The 19,350-nt window shown below is 34.7% G+C and overlaps 1 protein-coding gene across 1 annotated transcript; it reads right to left on the bottom strand.

Moving 5' to 3' along the window:
• Window positions 1-1,901: 1,901 nt before the first annotated feature.
• On the bottom strand, window positions 1,902-17,675 carry endou2 (endonuclease, polyU-specific 2). The gene is made up of 7 exons (XM_030153701.1): window positions 17,178-17,675; window positions 15,211-15,386; window positions 12,257-12,362; window positions 10,831-10,952; window positions 8,089-8,201; window positions 6,135-6,288; window positions 1,902-2,252 (listed from the first exon to the last, which is right to left on the bottom strand). Exons 2-7 carry the CDS (start codon window positions 15,310-15,312, stop codon window positions 2,004-2,006), a joined length of 846 nt encoding a protein of 281 aa, XP_030009561.1. The 5' UTR covers window positions 15,313-15,386; window positions 17,178-17,675; the 3' UTR covers window positions 1,902-2,003.
• Window positions 17,676-19,350: the final 1,675 nt, after the last annotated feature.

Below are 19,350 nucleotides of genomic sequence, written 5' to 3' on the forward strand. Positions count from 1 at the left end.
CAACACCAGATTGACTGCAAAAAGGGTCATTTATTCAAGGAAAAAATAAGAGAATGAGAACAAAAAAAAAAAAAAAAAGCAAAAGCTGGTACCAGTGAGCTGTGGAAGAAGAGAGTGAGCAGCAGAAGGAGTCCTTTATATGGACCCAGCCCACATCTTCCAGCAGGTGTGCACAATTAATCAGATTACTGCCCATCAACACAGCTCCGGAAAACAGGACAGGTTAAGCAGGCGAACACAGTGACATGTAACAAAGAGATGGCCACTTTATTGGGTACACCTGTTCAACTGTTCCCTTACAGCAAATATGTAACAGACCAGTCACATGGCAGCAACTCAATGCATCCATGCAGGCATATAGACACAGTGGAAATGATCTGCTGACGGTCAAACTGAAGATCTCAATGTGAGAAGGAATGTGATTTTTCTGTGGCGGTCTTGTTGTTGGTACCATGAAGCAGAAGACACTTTGTCCCCTTAGGTCCAGTCTACCTGGGTATTGTTACTGATTATGTCCATACCTTTATGAGCATAGTCTGTCCATCTTCTTATGGCTACTTCCAGTTAGGTAACTTGGCATATCACAACACTCACATTCTCTCAAACTGGTTTCTTTAACATAGCAATGAGTTTGTTGTATAAAAAATAGCCTCCACAGTCCCCAGATCTTAATCCAGTAGAGCAGGGGTGGCCAACCCTGGTCCTGGAGAGCTACTATCCTGCATGTTTTAGATGTTTCCCAGGCTTCTCCAGAGCTTGATGATAGGCTTATCATTTGAATCAGATGTGTTGGAAGAGGGATACATCTAAAACATGCAGGATAGTGGCTCTCCAGGACCAGGGTTGGCCACCCCTGCAGTAGAGCATCCTTGGGATAGAGACCGTGTATGTGCAGCAGACAAATCTACAGCAACTGTGACATAACCAAATCAATATGAACCAAAACCACTACGGAATATTTCCAGCACTTTGTTAAATCTGTGTTACGGCAAGGCGGACGGGAAGGCAGAAGTGGGTCCAACCCCATAATAGCAAGATGTACCTAATAAAGTGGCCAGTGAGTGTTGTTTGGCTGCTTTAATGTATGACACCATAACATATTTAAGAGTAATTAAGTAAATAAATGGGTGTTGGATGAAAATGGATGATTAATAGGGAGGGTGACAATTTCTGTTAAATTACCTTTTCAAGCAATTTAACCCATAAAGACCCAAACAGCCACTGGTGACCAAAAGCATCTACTGATCTAAAATGTTTAATAACTTCTGATCCACTAATCCTATCAATACATGTAAGTAATTGCTGTAAAATGCACTTTGTCATTTTTTCATGGTTATCAGATATGATCCATTTGGATGTTCAGAGGCTCCATAGTGAATGTGGAAACACCGTCATCTTCTACAACATTGATTCACTAGTAAAACCCATGAAGTTTGATCAATGACAGTGGATGGACACATTGGGTTTATGTTCAGTTAATGATGTATTTTGATGACAAGGCCACTTTTTGTTCAGTTTTCTCTGTTTCTGATATAATAACGCTCAACTTTAATCTGACTTTTTATAAATATCAACATGATCAGTAAATGAAATATTGGAAAATACCTGATGTTCACTGAGTAAACACAAAATACAGAGGATAATGTCATAATAAATGGTGATCAATCACTTAAGAAAAGTTAAATATAAGAAAAAAGTACTGCCACAAATGTAGCACTGGATATTTATGGGTTAACTGAATTGCCAGTATTTGTTTAACAGTCAAGCTCAGTTTATTTCATTAACTGCATGGAAAGAAAATTATTTAAGACATCTGCAGATTTGATCATTAGCAACAAAATCCCTCATATGTTCTTCAAGATAATTAATGTGCACCAGATAAAACAAAGATAACACAAACATCAGGGTCTTGTAAGGTTTTATTGTATCTTTATCTAAAGTAAAAAGACATCAACAATACCTGTGACACTTTGTATGTAGGCTCAATGTTGGAGAATCTCAAATCATTTCTGGTACTTGAGGAGCACAGGGTAAGTCGTGCCTATGTGCTTTTGGTTATAGTGGTGGCACACAATCTCCACATCGTAGAAACTGAACTGGACTTTGACACGCTCGTTGGGTGAGTTGAGGAAACAGAGAGTGTAGAGGGCGAACTCAAACTCAGGACTGACACCGATGAAGATGCTGCCCTTGGGCTTTATACCGTTCTTCCAGCTGAACTGTAGCGCCAGGATGTGTTTGTTCTCATCAGGCTGTGAGGGAGAGAAAAATGGCAAAAGGCAAGTGATGACAAAGTGGAAGAGAGAGAGAAAGACGGTGAGGGATGGAGGACAGTTTGACATGAGAGAAAAAAAAAAATGAGAAAGACATGAAACTGAACTAGACTAGCCAGACCCTCTACTCCAGTGTTTTTCAACCTTGGGGTCGGGACTCCACGTGGAGTCACCTGGAATTCAAATGGGGTCACCTGAAATTTCTAGTAAGTAATAAAAAAAAAAAAAAAACTGACTGACAAAAAATATATGGTGAGTTGAGAGAGACAATCCCAATCAATAATAGACATGACAAACTGTGACGCTGAAACTGCAGCACTGTGGTACTGTTTATCTTTCAAATGTTCATTGTGGTCGGTTTCAGATGCTGCAGCTCTTTCATAATTCATAATTTGAGTGCTTGTTTGTTCAGTATTAATTGTCAGCCTTGCAAATCCAAGCTGGACTGACTGTACATATCCTGACCAAGGAAAATAAAATTCTCACTTTGTGCAGTAATCTACACCTGGCTTTTCTGCCTCCATCCATAATAATGTACATTATATAGACTAAATATCGTCTAAAATTAACATTTATTTGCAACATAGTATAGCAAACTATTACATGATCAAAAACAAATTCATTTTAGCAAAAAAAAAAAAAAAAAAATCTCTGTTTTGAATGTCTGGGGTCGCCAGAAATTTATGATGTTAAAATGGGGTCATGAGTCAAAAAAGGTTGGGAATCACTGCTCTACTCATTATTCTTGGGGTATCTGAAACATTCAAGAGATTAAGCAAAGCACAACAATGTTTTATCTCATATGGTCTCATGATAGCAAAAAACAGATTCTCACATTATATTATGGAAGAGTACAAATGTGCCAACATCTAAGATGTGGTTAGAGGGAATAACTAACACTTTCCATTTGGAAAGAATAAGATATATTTTAAGAGACAGACTCCAACAATTTGATAAAGCATGGTAACCCCTTACGCTGTACCTTGTGAATTCAGGCCCGGCCCGACAGGCTGCCTCCTAGTGTGCAAAGTACAGTTTTTGGATTGCTGACCGGGTCTTCATGGGGAGGTGATGGGGTGGGGGTACGAGGTTTTATTAGTCAACCTGTTATGTCCTTTTATTTGTTATTGTGCTAGCTTAACTAATTAGTTGTTCTGTTTCTACTGTTATATTCAGTTCTATGCATTCTGTACTCCGCTGAATGGATGTATGTATAAAATCCCAATAAAAAGATATGGAAAAAAAAAAAATCTGAACTAGACTGAAGTGATTGCAGGTGATTACCAGTTTTAATAGAAAGGAGGAAAATGTGAAACTACATTGAGCAAAGAGGGAGACGACAGATCAGACTGGATGGAGGAGTCGTCTTGTCTGAGTTCTTCTTTTTACAAAATACACCGTAGAAACAGAAATGAACCCTTACATACATGAATTACTATAAAACTGACTTGAATGTGTCAGACTGGATTAATGTGTGAGATACATTTTACAGTCGACCATTTGTATCTTAAACACAACTTTAATCATAAATACAGTGTGTCCACAAAGTCTCTTTACTACTCTTTAATACTTTATCACAAAAGCAATTAATGAGATATATTAATCAGATTTGTTCTATGTACTCAGTGCTTATCAAAGTTTTTAATCACATTGTGGCATTTTGTGCAATCGAATCATTGGCCCACTTTTCTGCAATGAGAGATCACTTGCTGTAAATGTTTACCTTGACCTTTTGACTGAATATGTGGCACCACAACTTCAACTTAGATAAACCTTATTGATCCACAAGGGAAATTACTTGGTCACAATTAGCTCAGTTGCATACAAAAACACTCTTGAAACAAAACAAAACAAAACAAAACAAAAACAAAAAAGGAAAATAAGTGTGAAGAGATAAAAGCAATAAGTAATATAAATAGAATACATTAATAATGCAGGAAAAAAAATTGGATGACCTTCAACCAATGCTATGCTAAAGCTAACATGGCTATATATACATGGCTCTCTCTATATATAGAGGTATATTACATGGGGCAAAAAAAAAAAACCTTCAATATGTACTTTTCATTTTGCAATAATTTCTACAGATTTGTCTATTCATTTGCTTTTGTAATACATTTGTTAAATTGTAAAGAGATTTTATGCACACCCTGTATGGTTTTTTTTGTTTGCATGGAGTCCAAAAGCCTTTCTCCATAAAGTTAAATACATAATTGATTTAGGAAAACTAAAGTAGTGGATATATATTAATAATTAATCAGACAATCCATGTTGTAATTTTGGTTTTGTAATATTATATCTAGACCAAAAATGGCCATTTATGATTAATTATTGCACATATTATGGTTTTTAGTTTTAGTGACACTGTGTATAAAAGGGTTAAATGACTGAGGATGTGACTGAACTCAGTTATGTATTATGCATATTTAGATTTGTGGTATTTTTATTTGTTTTATATTGTTGTTCTTTATCATGTGCTGCATAATTATTCTTGTGATAGGTCTTGAGGGATTTCTCATTGTTGTTGTTCACTATTACATAGTTATCTATTTTCATTTATTTGTGTTAAATATTCAATATCATTGGCTTATTATGAATTATTAGTCAGTTATTGATGATTATTTACTATTGCTGCATTATTTCTGAATTTTGAGGTAGTTTTTCATTAGTATTTATTCATTCTTCTCTAAGTTATCATTAGTGATTCATTAATATTTACTTATTTTTGTGTTTGTTATCCAGTACTAAGTTGTTATTTGTTGGTATTTCTTAAGCTAATTTTTCATTATCAATTACTTATTCTCAGCTTAGTTATTAATTATTAGTTACTCATTATTTGTTATTACTCATGATTATTAATCTTATTTCAACTATTTATTTTTGGGTAGTTATTCATTATTGTTTACTATTTATTAGTAGTTATTATTTTCTCCACAAATGCATTACTACTTACTCATTACTATTGTAGCTGTTGTTATATTACTGTTATTATTAGTAGTACTAGATATTATTGTCACAAATTTTTGTGTCATTTAATCATGATTTATTACCTCCGCCAAGGAGGTTATGTTTTTGCCAGGGTTTGTTTGTTTGTCTGTTTGTTTGTTTGTCTGTCCGTTAGTGTGCAACATAACTCAAAAAGTTATGGACAGATTTGGATGAAATTTTCAGGGTTTGTTGGAAATGGGATAAGGAAGAAATGATTAAATTTTAGTGGTGATCGGGGGTGGGGGGGCCCACGGGGGGGGGGGGGGGGGGGGGCACTGATCAGCCTTGGCGGAGGTGTGCGCTCTCCGAGTGCTTCTAGTTGATTATTGCGCCTTTTATCACTAATCCTTTTTTCTGTAAAATCCAATAGTTATTCTTTATCATTAAGTTATTCATTTTTAGTTGTTCCTGTGTACTTATTACTATTTAATTTTTCACTTTTTAGTTATTCTTGTGTTTCTTTACATATATAATACATACATATATAAGTCTATTTTCATATGTATTTCTACATTCATCCATCTCCATTACTTTCAGAATGTGTACATACGTTGGGCTGAGCTCTTGAAGCAGAGCAGGAGGTATGTGAGTGAATTTGGTCATAGCAGGATGTGAGGTTTTACATCGGAGTGTAAAAAAGACAATGACAAGAGACAAGAGCAAGACACAGCAGAGAGGAATGAAAGAAAACAGAGAAATTAGTTTGGAGAATTATCATTTCTGCATGTGGGATACAGAAATCTGATGCTGGCTGAGGACAGGAGACTGGACGGACAATGGATGAGTTAGAACACATGTGACCTATTTGATGCATTATCTCAGTTTGGTTTGGTTTGGTGTATTTTTTCTGTCTCACACACACTGAGGCCATACCTTAGGTGAATTAGCATTGACGCTGTAGCCTTTGTAGTCAATGTGTCCCAGCTTCTCCTGGAGGTAAAGCTGGATCCAGTTGTGAAAGCCAATGACGGTCCGCCCTCCTCTCGTCTCTCCAACAAACACATGTTCGAACCCTGAGGAGTCTGGTCTGATGGGACACATGAATAACATCAGACCACAATGGTCGCTGTCTTAGACTGAGCTTTAGTCATTCTAGAGCAGGGGTGTCAAAGTCATTTAAGTACAGAGGCTTTGTTAATGTTTATTGACTTAAACCTTTCATGCATAGTGGTCACTACAGTGGACAGCTGTTCAAAGGTGTTCTCTTGTATATTCATGTGTTTTATTGTTTTAATTCCATATCAGCCAACACAGTGGATGCTTATGCATCATCCCATACACTGCAATTCATGCCATTACTGTAACTTTTCTGTTCTAGATAAACCTGATCTGCAGTTACATGTTTGAACGTAAAAAAATAATTCCTAATTGTTTTTTTTTTTTTTTTTTAATTTATTTATTTTTTTTGCATATCATCTCTATGAAGTGAGTAATAACTAGTGTTAGAGTATATTAAAATGTAAGAAAACATCAGATTAGCAGCTTTAAAAATGTTTTTACTTCATAGTCCACACACAGTATATCTGTAAATGCATGTTTCTTTGCTTGTAAAATTAAACGCATGATGTCCAGCTGAGTGGACGTTTTTGTAACTCCATGAAAAATAGATTCATAAAAATATTCAATCACATTGTTTTTTTTTGTTTGTTTGTTTTTTTCATGCCTAAAGAGGAATAAAAACACTCAGGAAAAAAAAAATCTTGATTATGGTTCTCATAATTCATGCATGAAAGGGTTAATTTCAACAACAGCTATTTGTATCAATACATGTTACAAACTAATAAAGCACTTGGAGAGCGCAGACCTCCACCAAGGCAGATCAGTCCCCCCCCCCACTTCACCAGCAACATTTAATCATTTGTTCCTTGTGCCAGTATCAACATTTCCTGAAAATTTCAAACAGACAGACAAATAGACAAACAAACCCCAGTGAAAACACAACCTCTGCCGTTCCTTGGCGAAGGTAATAATTATTCATTGGATTTCAACTGGAATACAGAAGCTTTAGAAATTTTCATAACATTTTTCACAAGACTGAGTGACAAAGCACGGAAAAACCCTATAGCAGGGGTGTCAAACTCATTTAAGTACAGGGGCCACATTCAGCTCAATATGATCTAAAAGGGGCCAGACTAGTAAAATAATAGCATAATAACCTGTAAATAATGAAAACTCCAAACTTTTCTCGATGTTTTAGAGTGAAAAAAGTAAAATCATATAATGAAACTGTGAATAATCTGAACAATCATGTACAACTTAAAACTTCTTAAGAAAAATAAGTGCAATTTCAACAATTATTGTGAAAAGATAGTTTGTACTGTAAACACTTTCATACAATTTTACTTTTTCACAGTACAATAAAAAGAACATTTCAGAGTTGTCATTATTTGCACATTATTATGACAGTATTTTGCTGATCTGATGCACATGAGATTGAATTGGTCTGTATGTCGCCCCTGAACTAAAATGATTTAGGACCCTCGATTGTTAATATCTTAATTTTTAGACTTCACAAATTCATCCCACAGGCTGGATTGGACCCTTGCGGTGGGCTGGTTTTGGCCCATGGGCTGTAAGTTTGACACCCCTGTTCTAGAGGCTTGTTCTCACTTATTATTACAAACAGAAATACGTTATCCTGGAACATTTAAGTGTTGTTTCATCAGCTAAACTCTATTTTTTACGCATCCATCAGTTATTCTGTGCTCCACTCCTGACTGCGTGGCCTGTAGATGTTAAACTGCTCAGAGTTAAACCTTTCCCACCGTGGTGTCACATTCCTCTGGTTAATAAATTGTACTTAGCTGCTGTGTAAGATTCCACCAACCTGCTGGATCCTCTGCGAGTGTAAAGTTCAAACCAGATCCTGTACAGCTGCTCCTTGAACTGGGTTTTATCCTCAGGAGAGAGGTTCTTCTCTACCAGATATTTATGGGCTATCTGGAAACAAAAAGAAATGTAAACACACATATTTTAATCTTACTGAGTTAAAGAACGCTTTTCAGTCGAACTCTCTCTCCCCACTCCCAGGTACATGAGGAATGAAGTAATAAAACACACACACAAGTGAAGACATCACCTCCTAAAACAAGAATATTTCTGTATATACACATTATGTACACTGACTCCTAAAGGCCTCAATAAAAAGCACTGTTGTGATTTACTAAACTTCCCCATATTTACATTAGTTTAGCCATTGTTTTTTATTGTTGTTGTTGTATTATTTCTTACTTTTCATACATTCATCTTCATCTATGATACCACATTATTTGTCCTCACAAAAGTAAAACACAACAGAAAAAAGACCCTCTTTAAAGTATTGTGCATGTCTGCTATTTAGTCCTGTATGAACTACAAACTACTGTATTTTGGAGTACATGTCTTATATTTTCTTTATATTCTTTTTGATATTTTTGATTACCTTGTATGTAACTTATAACAGTGCAATATTTATGCAATACTTAGCAAAATATAAATGTACCATCTTTATATAGACTTGAGTTCATAGATATAAATACTGTCACATACTGTTAATATTGTAAATATTTTGTTGATTCATATTTTTTGTCTATTTTAAATTGTTTTATTTTACTTAGCTCTATTCTCATCTTACTTTTGTAAAAAAAAAAAAAAAAAAAAAAAAAAAAAACAGAAAATAATAGTAATAATATTCTACTGTCTTATCTTATTTTTAGTTTTTGAAATTTTATTTTTGTTCTGTTCTTGTTTTTCGGAGGTATTGGTGTTTTCTTAATATTGTTGCACTGGCTGGAGTAGCACCTTTAATTTAGTTGTACATACAATGGCAATAAAGGCTATTCTATTCTATTCTATTCTATTCTATTCTATTCTATTCTATTCATGTAATTTATAATGTAATGTACTGTAACTAAGATAAGGTATATTTGTCTACATACGTATGTTAAACCTGTTAATGGGTCCATCCAGTTTTCTTCATACTTTCAGAAAAAAATGTTATTAATCCTTGTAAACGCACAAAATTTCAGCCTCATACCGTTATTAGTTAAAAAGTTTCATCTAATCATTTCAGGAGTTGTTGTAATGCACAATACATCTTTAACTACTGTAAAGGAAGATCCACAGTTGCATATTTATTAAATTAAAACGAGCTGAAACAAACAAACCAAAAAAATCAGATCTTTCAGATTTTAATAGTTATTTCTCATGTAGTAATACTATTGTGCTGAAAAATCAAAAAAATTTTAATCATACTTTGTATATTGCTACAACTAATATTACATCTATAATTACATTACAAAAGGACTACAGCAGTAGAAATAAAAAACAAATATGAAAGATCTGATGTATTTTAGTATAGAAATATGTGACTGTGGACCCTCTTTTGCATAAGTTTGACATTTTGTAACTTAAATCAGCTCCTTAAAATGTCATGCATGAATAGTTCCAAAGTAATATGTCATTGAACTTAGCTTCATTTTTATAGTGAAATCAGCATCTTGTCCCATTTTCAATGCCACAATATGAGGCTGTAAAGCTGAAGTTTTGTGTGGGATTTACTTAACGAACAACAGCATTTTCTGAACATATAAAACAAATCATAGAAGGTCAGTCAGGAACATTTGATCAAATTTGGTGATTTCAGGTGGATTTACCCTGATGTCCAATCCATTAACAGATAGTTTTGCATGGATTGAGGGTGTTCTAGGTCAAGTCCTGAAATGTAGCACAGGAAATAAAATAATATACAGAGATAATATGGAGCGAAGATGAGAATGACATGAGGCTGTGAGAGCAAAAGTCTAGTGCTCCATCAGTGGGACTCTGCATTTTAGGTTGTCCGATATAGTTATTGGATCCAGTATGCAATGTTTTTTGTTTGTTTGTTTGTTGTCAATTTATTTTTTTCTTATTTCTTCTTCTTCTTCTTACTTACATTACTTATATCGTTGTTACGACTACTATTACTGTTATCGCCTTATTATAACTTTTATCCTGTGATTATATACTGTATGTGTGTGTGTGTGTGTGTGTATATATATATAGTGCATATTGTAATATTATAACATAATAGTTATTATTATTTATTATTGTTACTACTTTATTATTATTACTCTGTTATTTGTTGTATTTACAAGTACTTTCCAATGTGCAACTGCCTGTTATTTATTTATTTATTTATTTATTTTTATATAGTTTTTGATAGTTATTGTATTACTATTTTCTTATATTTCTTATACTGTACATTCGGTGTTGTGCTGCTATCAGAACCTCAATTTCCCAAGGGCTCAGCCCTAGGGATCAGTAAAGTTCTATCTAATCTAATCTGATAGTAAAGTCCTTGAATGGGAGCTGCTTGTTGTGTGGACTTGCTGCATTTCAATAAAACCACAAACAGCATGAACAGGAGAGCAGAACTGGTTTTGGATCTGCATTCTTGCTCTGCAGTCCTTGGATGTTTCTTCATACCATTGATATTTATAGATAAGACTAAAGTTTGTGAGACAGAGACAGAGAAGTAGGTGGAAGGTATAAAGCAGATGGACATGTAGAGGAGGCCTTTTGGAGAACTGGCCAGACCTGCAGGTACCTTCATAGTAGGGGTCTGAATGATGGAGTCCAGGAACTTGTGATTTTCTGCTTCCTCTTCAGGGGTTACAATCTCTGGTTCTCCAGTGTCACTCTCATAGTTATCCAGGAGGGAGATAAAGGCTGTGGAAACCAATGGATTCTCCACTTACTGTTTAGAAGAGAACGTACTAAAGGCGGTTCTGCAAAACGTCACCAAAAAAACTCTAATCTGCTTAGTCACATTTGGCATTAAAACACATGCACTAGTAATCAGACAACTAAATACATGCAAATAGGGCAGGAATCCTCTTATTTTCAATGGGACACTGGCTTCAGGGTGAACTCAGCGTACCCAGCCTTGCATAACTGAACTTCTAGTACAGCTCAGTGTTAGTGTCCTGCCTTTGTTTGTCTTCATACATCTCCAGACAGAACTGCCTCTGCAATTTTTTTGTTGACGAAGACTTGATACTGAACAAGAAGAAGAAGACGGCTGTCGGAGCTGAGCATGTTTTTCACTAAACCAAAGACAATCAGTGCAGTGAACTCTGCATGCTCCGTGATTACACAACGCACAACTGTTCGTCATAAGGAGATTATGATTAGATGAAAAGGCTTTGCTCCGAGGGGAGGCGGTGAGGAGGATAGTCTCAAACTGACAACAGTGCAGTGAGAAGAGGAAAAGATCTTGTCAATTCAGTTTTATTATTGCGTTGGAATGTTGCGTTCAGACAATCTGGTTGTGTTATGAGCAGCCTAAGGCCTCAGAAAGAATGAAAAACACCCAACTCTGATTTATTCAGTCATGAGGAAAGAAAAGTCATCGCAAATCATGCAAGGCAGTGATTTAACAGCACAAACAGAATTCTTAAATACTGGGCTTAAAATTAACCCATAAAGACCTAAACAGCCACTGGAGACCAAAAGTATCTACTGATCTAAACTGCTGAATACCTGTTGATCCACTAATCCTATCAATACATGTAAATAACTGGTTTAAAATGCAGTTTGTCCTTTTTTATGGTCAGATATGAACCATATGGACGTTCAGAGGCTCTGTAGTGAATGTGGAAACACCGTCATCTTCTATAACATTCACCAGTAAAATCCATGAAGTTGGATCAATGACAGTGGATGGACACACTTGGTTTTATGCTTGGTTAATGAAATATTTGGCTTAAAAAGTTACTTTTTCTTCAGCTTTCTCTGTTTCTGACATTATAACAATCAACTTTAATCTGACCTTTAATGAACATCTACATGATCAGTAAATTAAAAATAGGAAAATACCAGCTTTTCACTGAACCCCCCCCCCCCCAAAATAAATAGTATAATATTGTAATAAATGGTGATATATCACTTAAGAAAGGTTAAATAGAGTGAAAAATTTATTTGGGAACTGACACAAAAGTAGCGCCGGGTCTTTATGGGTTAAACAATCTTACCTAAAAAAGTCTCCTTTTTGAAGATGTTCTCATCAACAAATGTAAACAGAGGATATCCTGCCCCGTCATTGTTGTCATTGATGCTCATACTGTCTCCAGCTTTGCCCTGCAGCGGAAACAAGACAAAAATTACTCAGATATTCCAATTCATACAGGGTAAGTGCTTTCAAATGCTCTTTATAATCACCACAGTAAGTAGTTCAGAAAGTGGTCATCCTAAATGTTTTCCACTTTATCAGAATCATTGAATACTTGAATCTGCACACTATCCAAATCTGTTGGAATCAGTGTTAAATCATGTCTTGTCTGCTTAGAGTAAGCCCACTTTTCCCACAATTCCCAACTCTGTCTCAAAGATAATCTTTGTTTTTCTGTTGATCCAAAGTTTTCTATCCTTATAAAAGTGGGCACATTTTTCTTTAAACCAGCTCTATTTGTCCTGACAGAACAATGACCAACTTGATGTTCTTCTTACGTAAAATAAAATATTAAATGGTTATTTCAGTGTCTATGAAATGGCCCAACAGTCTTCTCAGCAACTGCTTTATTTATGCAATGGAGGTATTTCAGTACCATGACATGATATAACTCTTGTATTAAGAATCAGAAAAGAAGAAGAAACAGTTATATATATATATATATTTTTTTTTTTTAATTATGCTAAAACTCTTACCAAATTCATGGGACTACATCCTAAAACTCTTTTTCAAACATTGTTTTAAACCTCAAGCAACCAAGGAATTTTAATGAATAAAATCATAAGACATTTTTTGATGTTTTTTTTGTACTGTCCATACCTATACCTCACGTTATATTTATGAGAGATATTCTTGAATGTTGTAATGTATTTAGTTATGGTTTTATGTCATTTTTCATGGAATCAGAAGCATCAAATAAACACTAGTGTATTTATTTAGACAATTCCTGTCTGTCACAAAAAAAAGCCTTTTGTTTCAACAAAACTTGATTAAAAAAATACATAATGAAAGTAAAGGTGTTCAAGAAAAATATGTGTAACATTGTACTGGGGGTCATTTTAATGTTGAAATATAGTTATATAACTATATTTCAACAATTATATATATATATATATATATATATATATATATATATATATATATATATATATATATATATATACACACACATATATATATATACATATATATATATATATATATATATATATATATATATATATATATATATATAACAAATGTAAGTATGTATGTGTGCATGTTGCAAATTATTCATAGGATTATTGGAATACAGAAGCTTTGGAAATTTTCACAACATCTTTTACAAGACTGACTGACAGAACATGGAATAACCCTATAGCAGGGTTATCAAACTTACTTATGTCCAGGGACCACAATCATCCCAATATGATCTGAAAGGGGGCGAACCAGTAAAAACAGTAGTATAACCTATAAATAATGACAACTCCAAACTTTTCTCTATGTTTTAGAGTGAAAAAAGTAAAATCATATTATGAAAATGTGAATAACCTGAACATCCATGTACAACCTGAAACTCCCTCAGAAAAATAAGTGCAATTTCAACAATAATTGTGGGAGGATAGTTTGTGTTTGTAATGTTACTTTTTACAGTAAAATAAAGGGAAAGAATTGGAGTTGTTTTGTTTGAGTCAGTATTTATAGATTATTATGATGGTATTTTACTGATCTGATGCAGATTGAATTGGTCTGAACTGAAAAAATTTACCACCCATGACTGTTCATGTCTTCCTCATTTTTGCATTTTACAAATTCATCCAATGAGCCGGATTGGACCCTTTTGGTGGGCCGGTTTTGGCCCACGGACCGTATGTTTGACACCCCTGTTACAGAGGCTTGTTCTCACTTATTACTGCAAACACAAATACATTACCCCTGAACATTCAAGTGTTGTTTCATCAGCTAAACTCTATTTTTCTAGGCACTGGTCACTTATTCTGTGTAAAATGAAGAGAACAATTTTGAGTTGTTAAATAATTATGTTAACATTTTACTGATCCGATGCACATGAGGTTGAATTGGTCTGTATGTGGAACCTGAACTAAAATAACTACAATATCCTTGATTGTTAATATCTTCAGTGTAAATTTTGCATTTCACCAGTTCATCCTACAGGCTGGATTGGAAAATTCGGCAGGCCAGTTTTGGCCCATGGGCCAAACATTTGACACCCCTTAGAGCAGGGGTGTCAAACTCATTTTAGGTCAGGGGCCACATTAAGCTAAATTTGATCTGCAGTGGGCTGAACCAGTAAAATAAAAACACAATAATATATAGATAATGTCAACTCCAAACTTTTCTCTATGTTTTAGAGGAAAAAAGTGAATTTACATTATGAAAAGGTTTACATCTACAAACTATGCTTTCAAAAGATGTGAGTAACATGAACAAACTGAAAAAAATAAGTGTAATTTTAACAATATTATGCTTCAGTTTATCATTTATACATGTACATTATAACTTACAGATCACAGTGGATCTACAAATACACAAAACATTTAATAACAGGCAGAATATTGGTAAAGTTGAACTTCAGACGTTTCAAAATGTTCATTTTTGTTCAGGTTATTCACATTTTTTGTGAAACTGAATTTTGTTTTAGCGTAAATACATGAAAATATTTACATTTACAAAGAGAAAAATTTGGAGTTGTCATTATTTATATGTCATTATGATAGTATTATACTGGTCCTGCCCATTTGAGATTGAATTGGTCTGAATGTGGAACCTGAACTAAAAGGATTGTTAATTTCTTAGTGTAATTTTTGCATTTCACAAATTCATCCCAAGGGCCGGAGTGGACCCTTTGGCGGGCCAGATTTGGCCCCCAGGCCGCATGTTTGACACCTGTGCCTTAGAGGCATAATATATGTATATTCAGCTGTTTTGTTTTTATGTTTTGTTGTATGTCTTTTATGTTTTGTTGTTATGGTGCACCTGCAGAGAGATCCTGTAGTCTTTTCCAGGTTGAAGTCTGTTGACATCGTTGTCCCACAGCTCCTGCACCATGGCCGACAGCTCTCTGTCACTCTCAATCATGATATGACCGCTTGATGGGGTTCTTAGTCTCACTGTGGTGGATCAACTGTGGATGGTTTGGCCTTAGTACTTCCCTGACACAAGAAGAATGGTTAATAAAACCTCCGCTGGGGTTAGTTTATAAGTCCTAAACTCAGACTTTATGGTAAAATATTATAAAATGTTGCCCATAAAGTTGGAATAAACTCTTTTCATGAAATGACTGTGACAATGTGATTTATTCTTTATTGATAGTGTAGCTGGGACTCAGTATGTAATCATTGCATCTTGTCAAAGGTGATTACTGATGTGTATAAATAAATAAAGTTAAAAAAGAATGTGTCTGAAAACAAAATTATTCCAAATTTATAGAATCCTACAGGACAAACACTACTAAGCAGGGACAAGAAGAGTCAGAGTTCTTAAAACTAAGAATATTACACATGTCTGTATATACACACCTGTGCAAAACAGTTATGTACATTGCTGTCATGTTATTTTTATGTAATTACTCTTAGTTTTATTCAATAGAGGTGAAATATGTGGCATTAAAATCCAAAAACATCTAAAATGTGTATGTGTGAGCAAGTTTTGTTTTTTAAGAGGGCAATTGCTCTTAGTATTAGTTTTGTTTTTTCATTCATAAGATATAAGAAAGGCACAGAAGAATAAAATCTGGTTTTACATGTCAGCAAAATGACCAAATTATGAACGAAAAGGTGCAGACAGAAGAACAATCTTATATTTTCTGCCTCTCTTTGACAAAATGCTTTTGTTAATAATTCACATCATTCAAGTCTTTATTTCATTCAACATCATCTCCAGACCACCACATTATTTCTTGTAGCATAATTTCTTAAAATATTAGTTTTAATGGATTTTTTAAAAGACTCTATTTGATGTTGATTCTTTCGTATCTCTTAGATTTATCAGGTTTTCACTTGTCCTTATTTAAAATACAATTTCACACAAGACAAAGGTGGCTGTTTGCTTTGTTAACAAATCATAAAAGTAACTTTTGCACTAACAATTGCTCTTGGATACGTGAGGAAATAAAGAAAAAAATGTTAAAACGAGGAAGGAAATATTAAAAGTCTTTATCATCTCTGTCAAATCATTTTAAAAAGTCTAAAAAGCCAACATGTTCTGACCACAAACCCTAGTCTGATGTCCTGAAGAAGGGGCTGAGTTGGCTCATTTTTTTTTTTTTTTTTTAAACTTTTGACATAAGTTAGCCAAATAAATATGGATATTTTATACTTTGCTCCTTGTGCTAAACACAGTTCTATATCAGACCTACCTGTAGACACTGATGGAAGACTTAACGTGACTGAAGAGGCCTGAAAATGACTGTTCTGAAGCTTCATTAGAAAAAATTACAAAACCTGTATGGTAGTGATCAAGATATCAGTGGAATTGTCTTATGTTTTAAAATTGCCCTAAAAAAAATCAAGTAAACTCAGACATGTACATCAAACACGTGTCTGTATTTCATTGTCACTTTGCATCCGTTAAAAAAAACAAAGGAATGATATCACAAAACTTGATCAAAACAGTTTTCGTTTAGTTTTTTTTTTTTGTTTTTTTTTTTTTAAGAATAAGATGCAATGAAGTGAAAGAAACGCCAGTTACATAAAAATGCTAAGAAAATCTTAAAAAGTCAAATTTCTAGAGGTGGGCCCTTGTCAGTTCAACTATTGTGAAGTGACACATAATGGGCAGAGCTTAGTCCACACTGATGCAGCAACACACCAACACTGCATTCCACAAAAAAAAAAAAAAAACACACACACACACACAAAACATGGCTGACAACAGATCACACAACAACCAATCGGTCTCATTCATTCATCCATCCATCACAGACCTGGTGGAAATGCACAGACCTTTTTCAATGTGTCCTGATTCTGTGGTTCAGTGAGGCAGAAGTCAAACTGATCAGTGCTTTAGAGGCTTGGTGGACTTTAGTGGAGGTTCAGGTGCTGATGCTGGTGCTGGTGCTGCTGCTGGTGGTGGTGGTTCTTGCGTTTTGGAGAGCAGGTGTCTTTAGGAGCATAGTAACAGTCCGTCCATTCGGTCAGTCAGCTGTATGGAGAAAGACAGAGGCTGGGGGGACAAACGCAGAGCATGAGGCAGGGGATGGGACAGGACAGGAGAGAGGGGCCATTTTAAAGGGTTATCCCCTGTCAGCAACTCTAGCCAAAGGGATTACACCATGTTGTCGTCTCTTTTCAAATCTCAGGCTAAAACGTGGGCTCTTTGTTTCTTTAGTGTTTTATTGTTTCTCTGTCTGTCACAGCATAACCTCTGGGTTACAGGGTAAATATGGGTCATGTTTCAGGTAACAAGATGTTGTAAAGGCTTAAAACACACAAGAAATGCTTTATTTTTTTCTCTCTGTGAACCAGGAAATATTCAGTCTAGGTTTGCAGATATTTGTCAACTATTCTAACATCCTAAAATTATTTTTAAAAAAGATTTTTGATATAGAGCAGTCTACATCAGTTTTATTGGTTTTCTCTGTTACTTATAAACTTTATTTCTATATATTTATGGTCAGATTTTATGTAACCCTCAAACAGCCTCTAGCAACCAAAAATAATCTACTGATCTAAAATGTTTAATAACTTCTGAACCACTTAACCTAACAATTTGTTGAAATAATTCAGGTAAAATACTGTATCTAACACTGCAAAAAAAAGGAAAGTTGGATGAACTCAAAATTTCAACGCAACAAACTTTGATAAAATTTGAAGGTGGGCAATTGATTAAATATTTGAAGTTTTGCTTTTGAATTTGCTTAAGTCTGAATTCTGATTTTCTTCAACTCAACTGTAAGTTTTTACATTGTAACAACTTTTAATCCTTACTTCTGTTAACTCTACTGTAAATTGTACAAACTTCTAACTTTACATTGTAATAACTTTAACCCTTTCATGCATGAATTATGAGAGCCTTAATTAGGATTTTTTTTTTTTTTTACTGAGTGTTTTTATTCCTCTAGGCATTAAAAAAATAACACAATCGACATGTTTTTATGAACTGCTTTTTCATGGAGTTGCAAAATTGTCCTTTAGGCTGGACACCATGCATTTAATTTTTGAAGAGAAGAAACGTATTTACTGAAATACTGTGTGAAAACTATGAAATAAAAACAAAAAAAATTTTAATGCAGCTAATCTGATGTTTTCTCACATTTTAGCATACTCTAATACTGGTCATTACTCACTCCATGGAGATAATATGCAAAAAAAAAAACAAAAAAAAAAAAAAAAAAAGAAAGCTGTTTGTTTCACCCATAAAAACCCAGTGCTACTGTTGTCATCATTATGTTTAAAAAAAAAACCCTGTTCATTACAGTCTAACAACAACAAGCAACTGATTTACACTCAAACATGTTAGTGTAGATCAAATTTATGAAGAACAGCAAAGTTACAGTAATTATATGAACTACAATGTATGGGATGATGCATGAGCGTCCACCGTGTTGGCAGATATGGAACTAAACTAACAAAATCCATGAATAGAACAGCTGTAAAATAGCTGTCCACTGTAGTGACCACTGTGCATGAAAGGGTTAATCCTTTCTTCTGCTCAGAGTGAACTACAAGCAAACTAAGTGGCTGCTTTGAGCCCCACAGCCTACAGGGGCCCCCTTGGTTAGGGTACCCACAATAATTTATAGCACTGTAGCAGTGACTCCAGGAAGTTGCTTGTAATGTCTACAATGATACAAATAATGCTTTAATTTTTAACAAGTCGCACCCCCCTGAATCTGTTCATCAAATCCAGTAAAAAGTCAGACATGTAGAGCAGGGGTGTCCAATCCTGGTCCTCGAGAGCCACTATCCTGCATGTTTTAGATGTATCCCTCTTCCAACACACCTGATTCAAATGATACGTCTATCATCAAGCTCTGCAGAAGCCTGATAATGACCGTCAAGTGTGGTGGAAGAGGGAAACATCTAAAACATGCAGGATACTGGCCCTTGAGGATCTGAGTTTGACACCCCTGATCTAAAACATGCAAGATAGTAGCTCTTGAGGACCAGGATTGGA

Source organism: Sphaeramia orbicularis, chromosome 14 (assembly GCF_902148855.1).
Source record: "Sphaeramia orbicularis chromosome 14, fSphaOr1.1, whole genome shotgun sequence".
NCBI lineage: Eukaryota > Metazoa > Chordata > Actinopteri > Kurtiformes > Apogonidae > Sphaeramia > Sphaeramia orbicularis.

Bases quoted from the DNA above. Each gene is read 5' to 3' on its own strand.
- endou2 (XM_030153701.1), bottom strand. From the start codon at position 15,312: ATGATTGAGAGTGACAGAGAGCTGTCGGCCATGGTGCAGGAGCTGTGG. The intron at 10,953-12,256 runs GTAAGATTGTTT...TGGTTTCCACAG, and splicing joins CAAAAAGGAGACTTTTTTAG to CCTTTATCTCCCTCCTGGAT. The intron at 8,202-10,830 runs GTACCTGCAGGT...TTTTGTTTCCAG, and splicing joins TTCAGACCCCTACTATGAAG to ATAGCCCATAAATATCTGGT.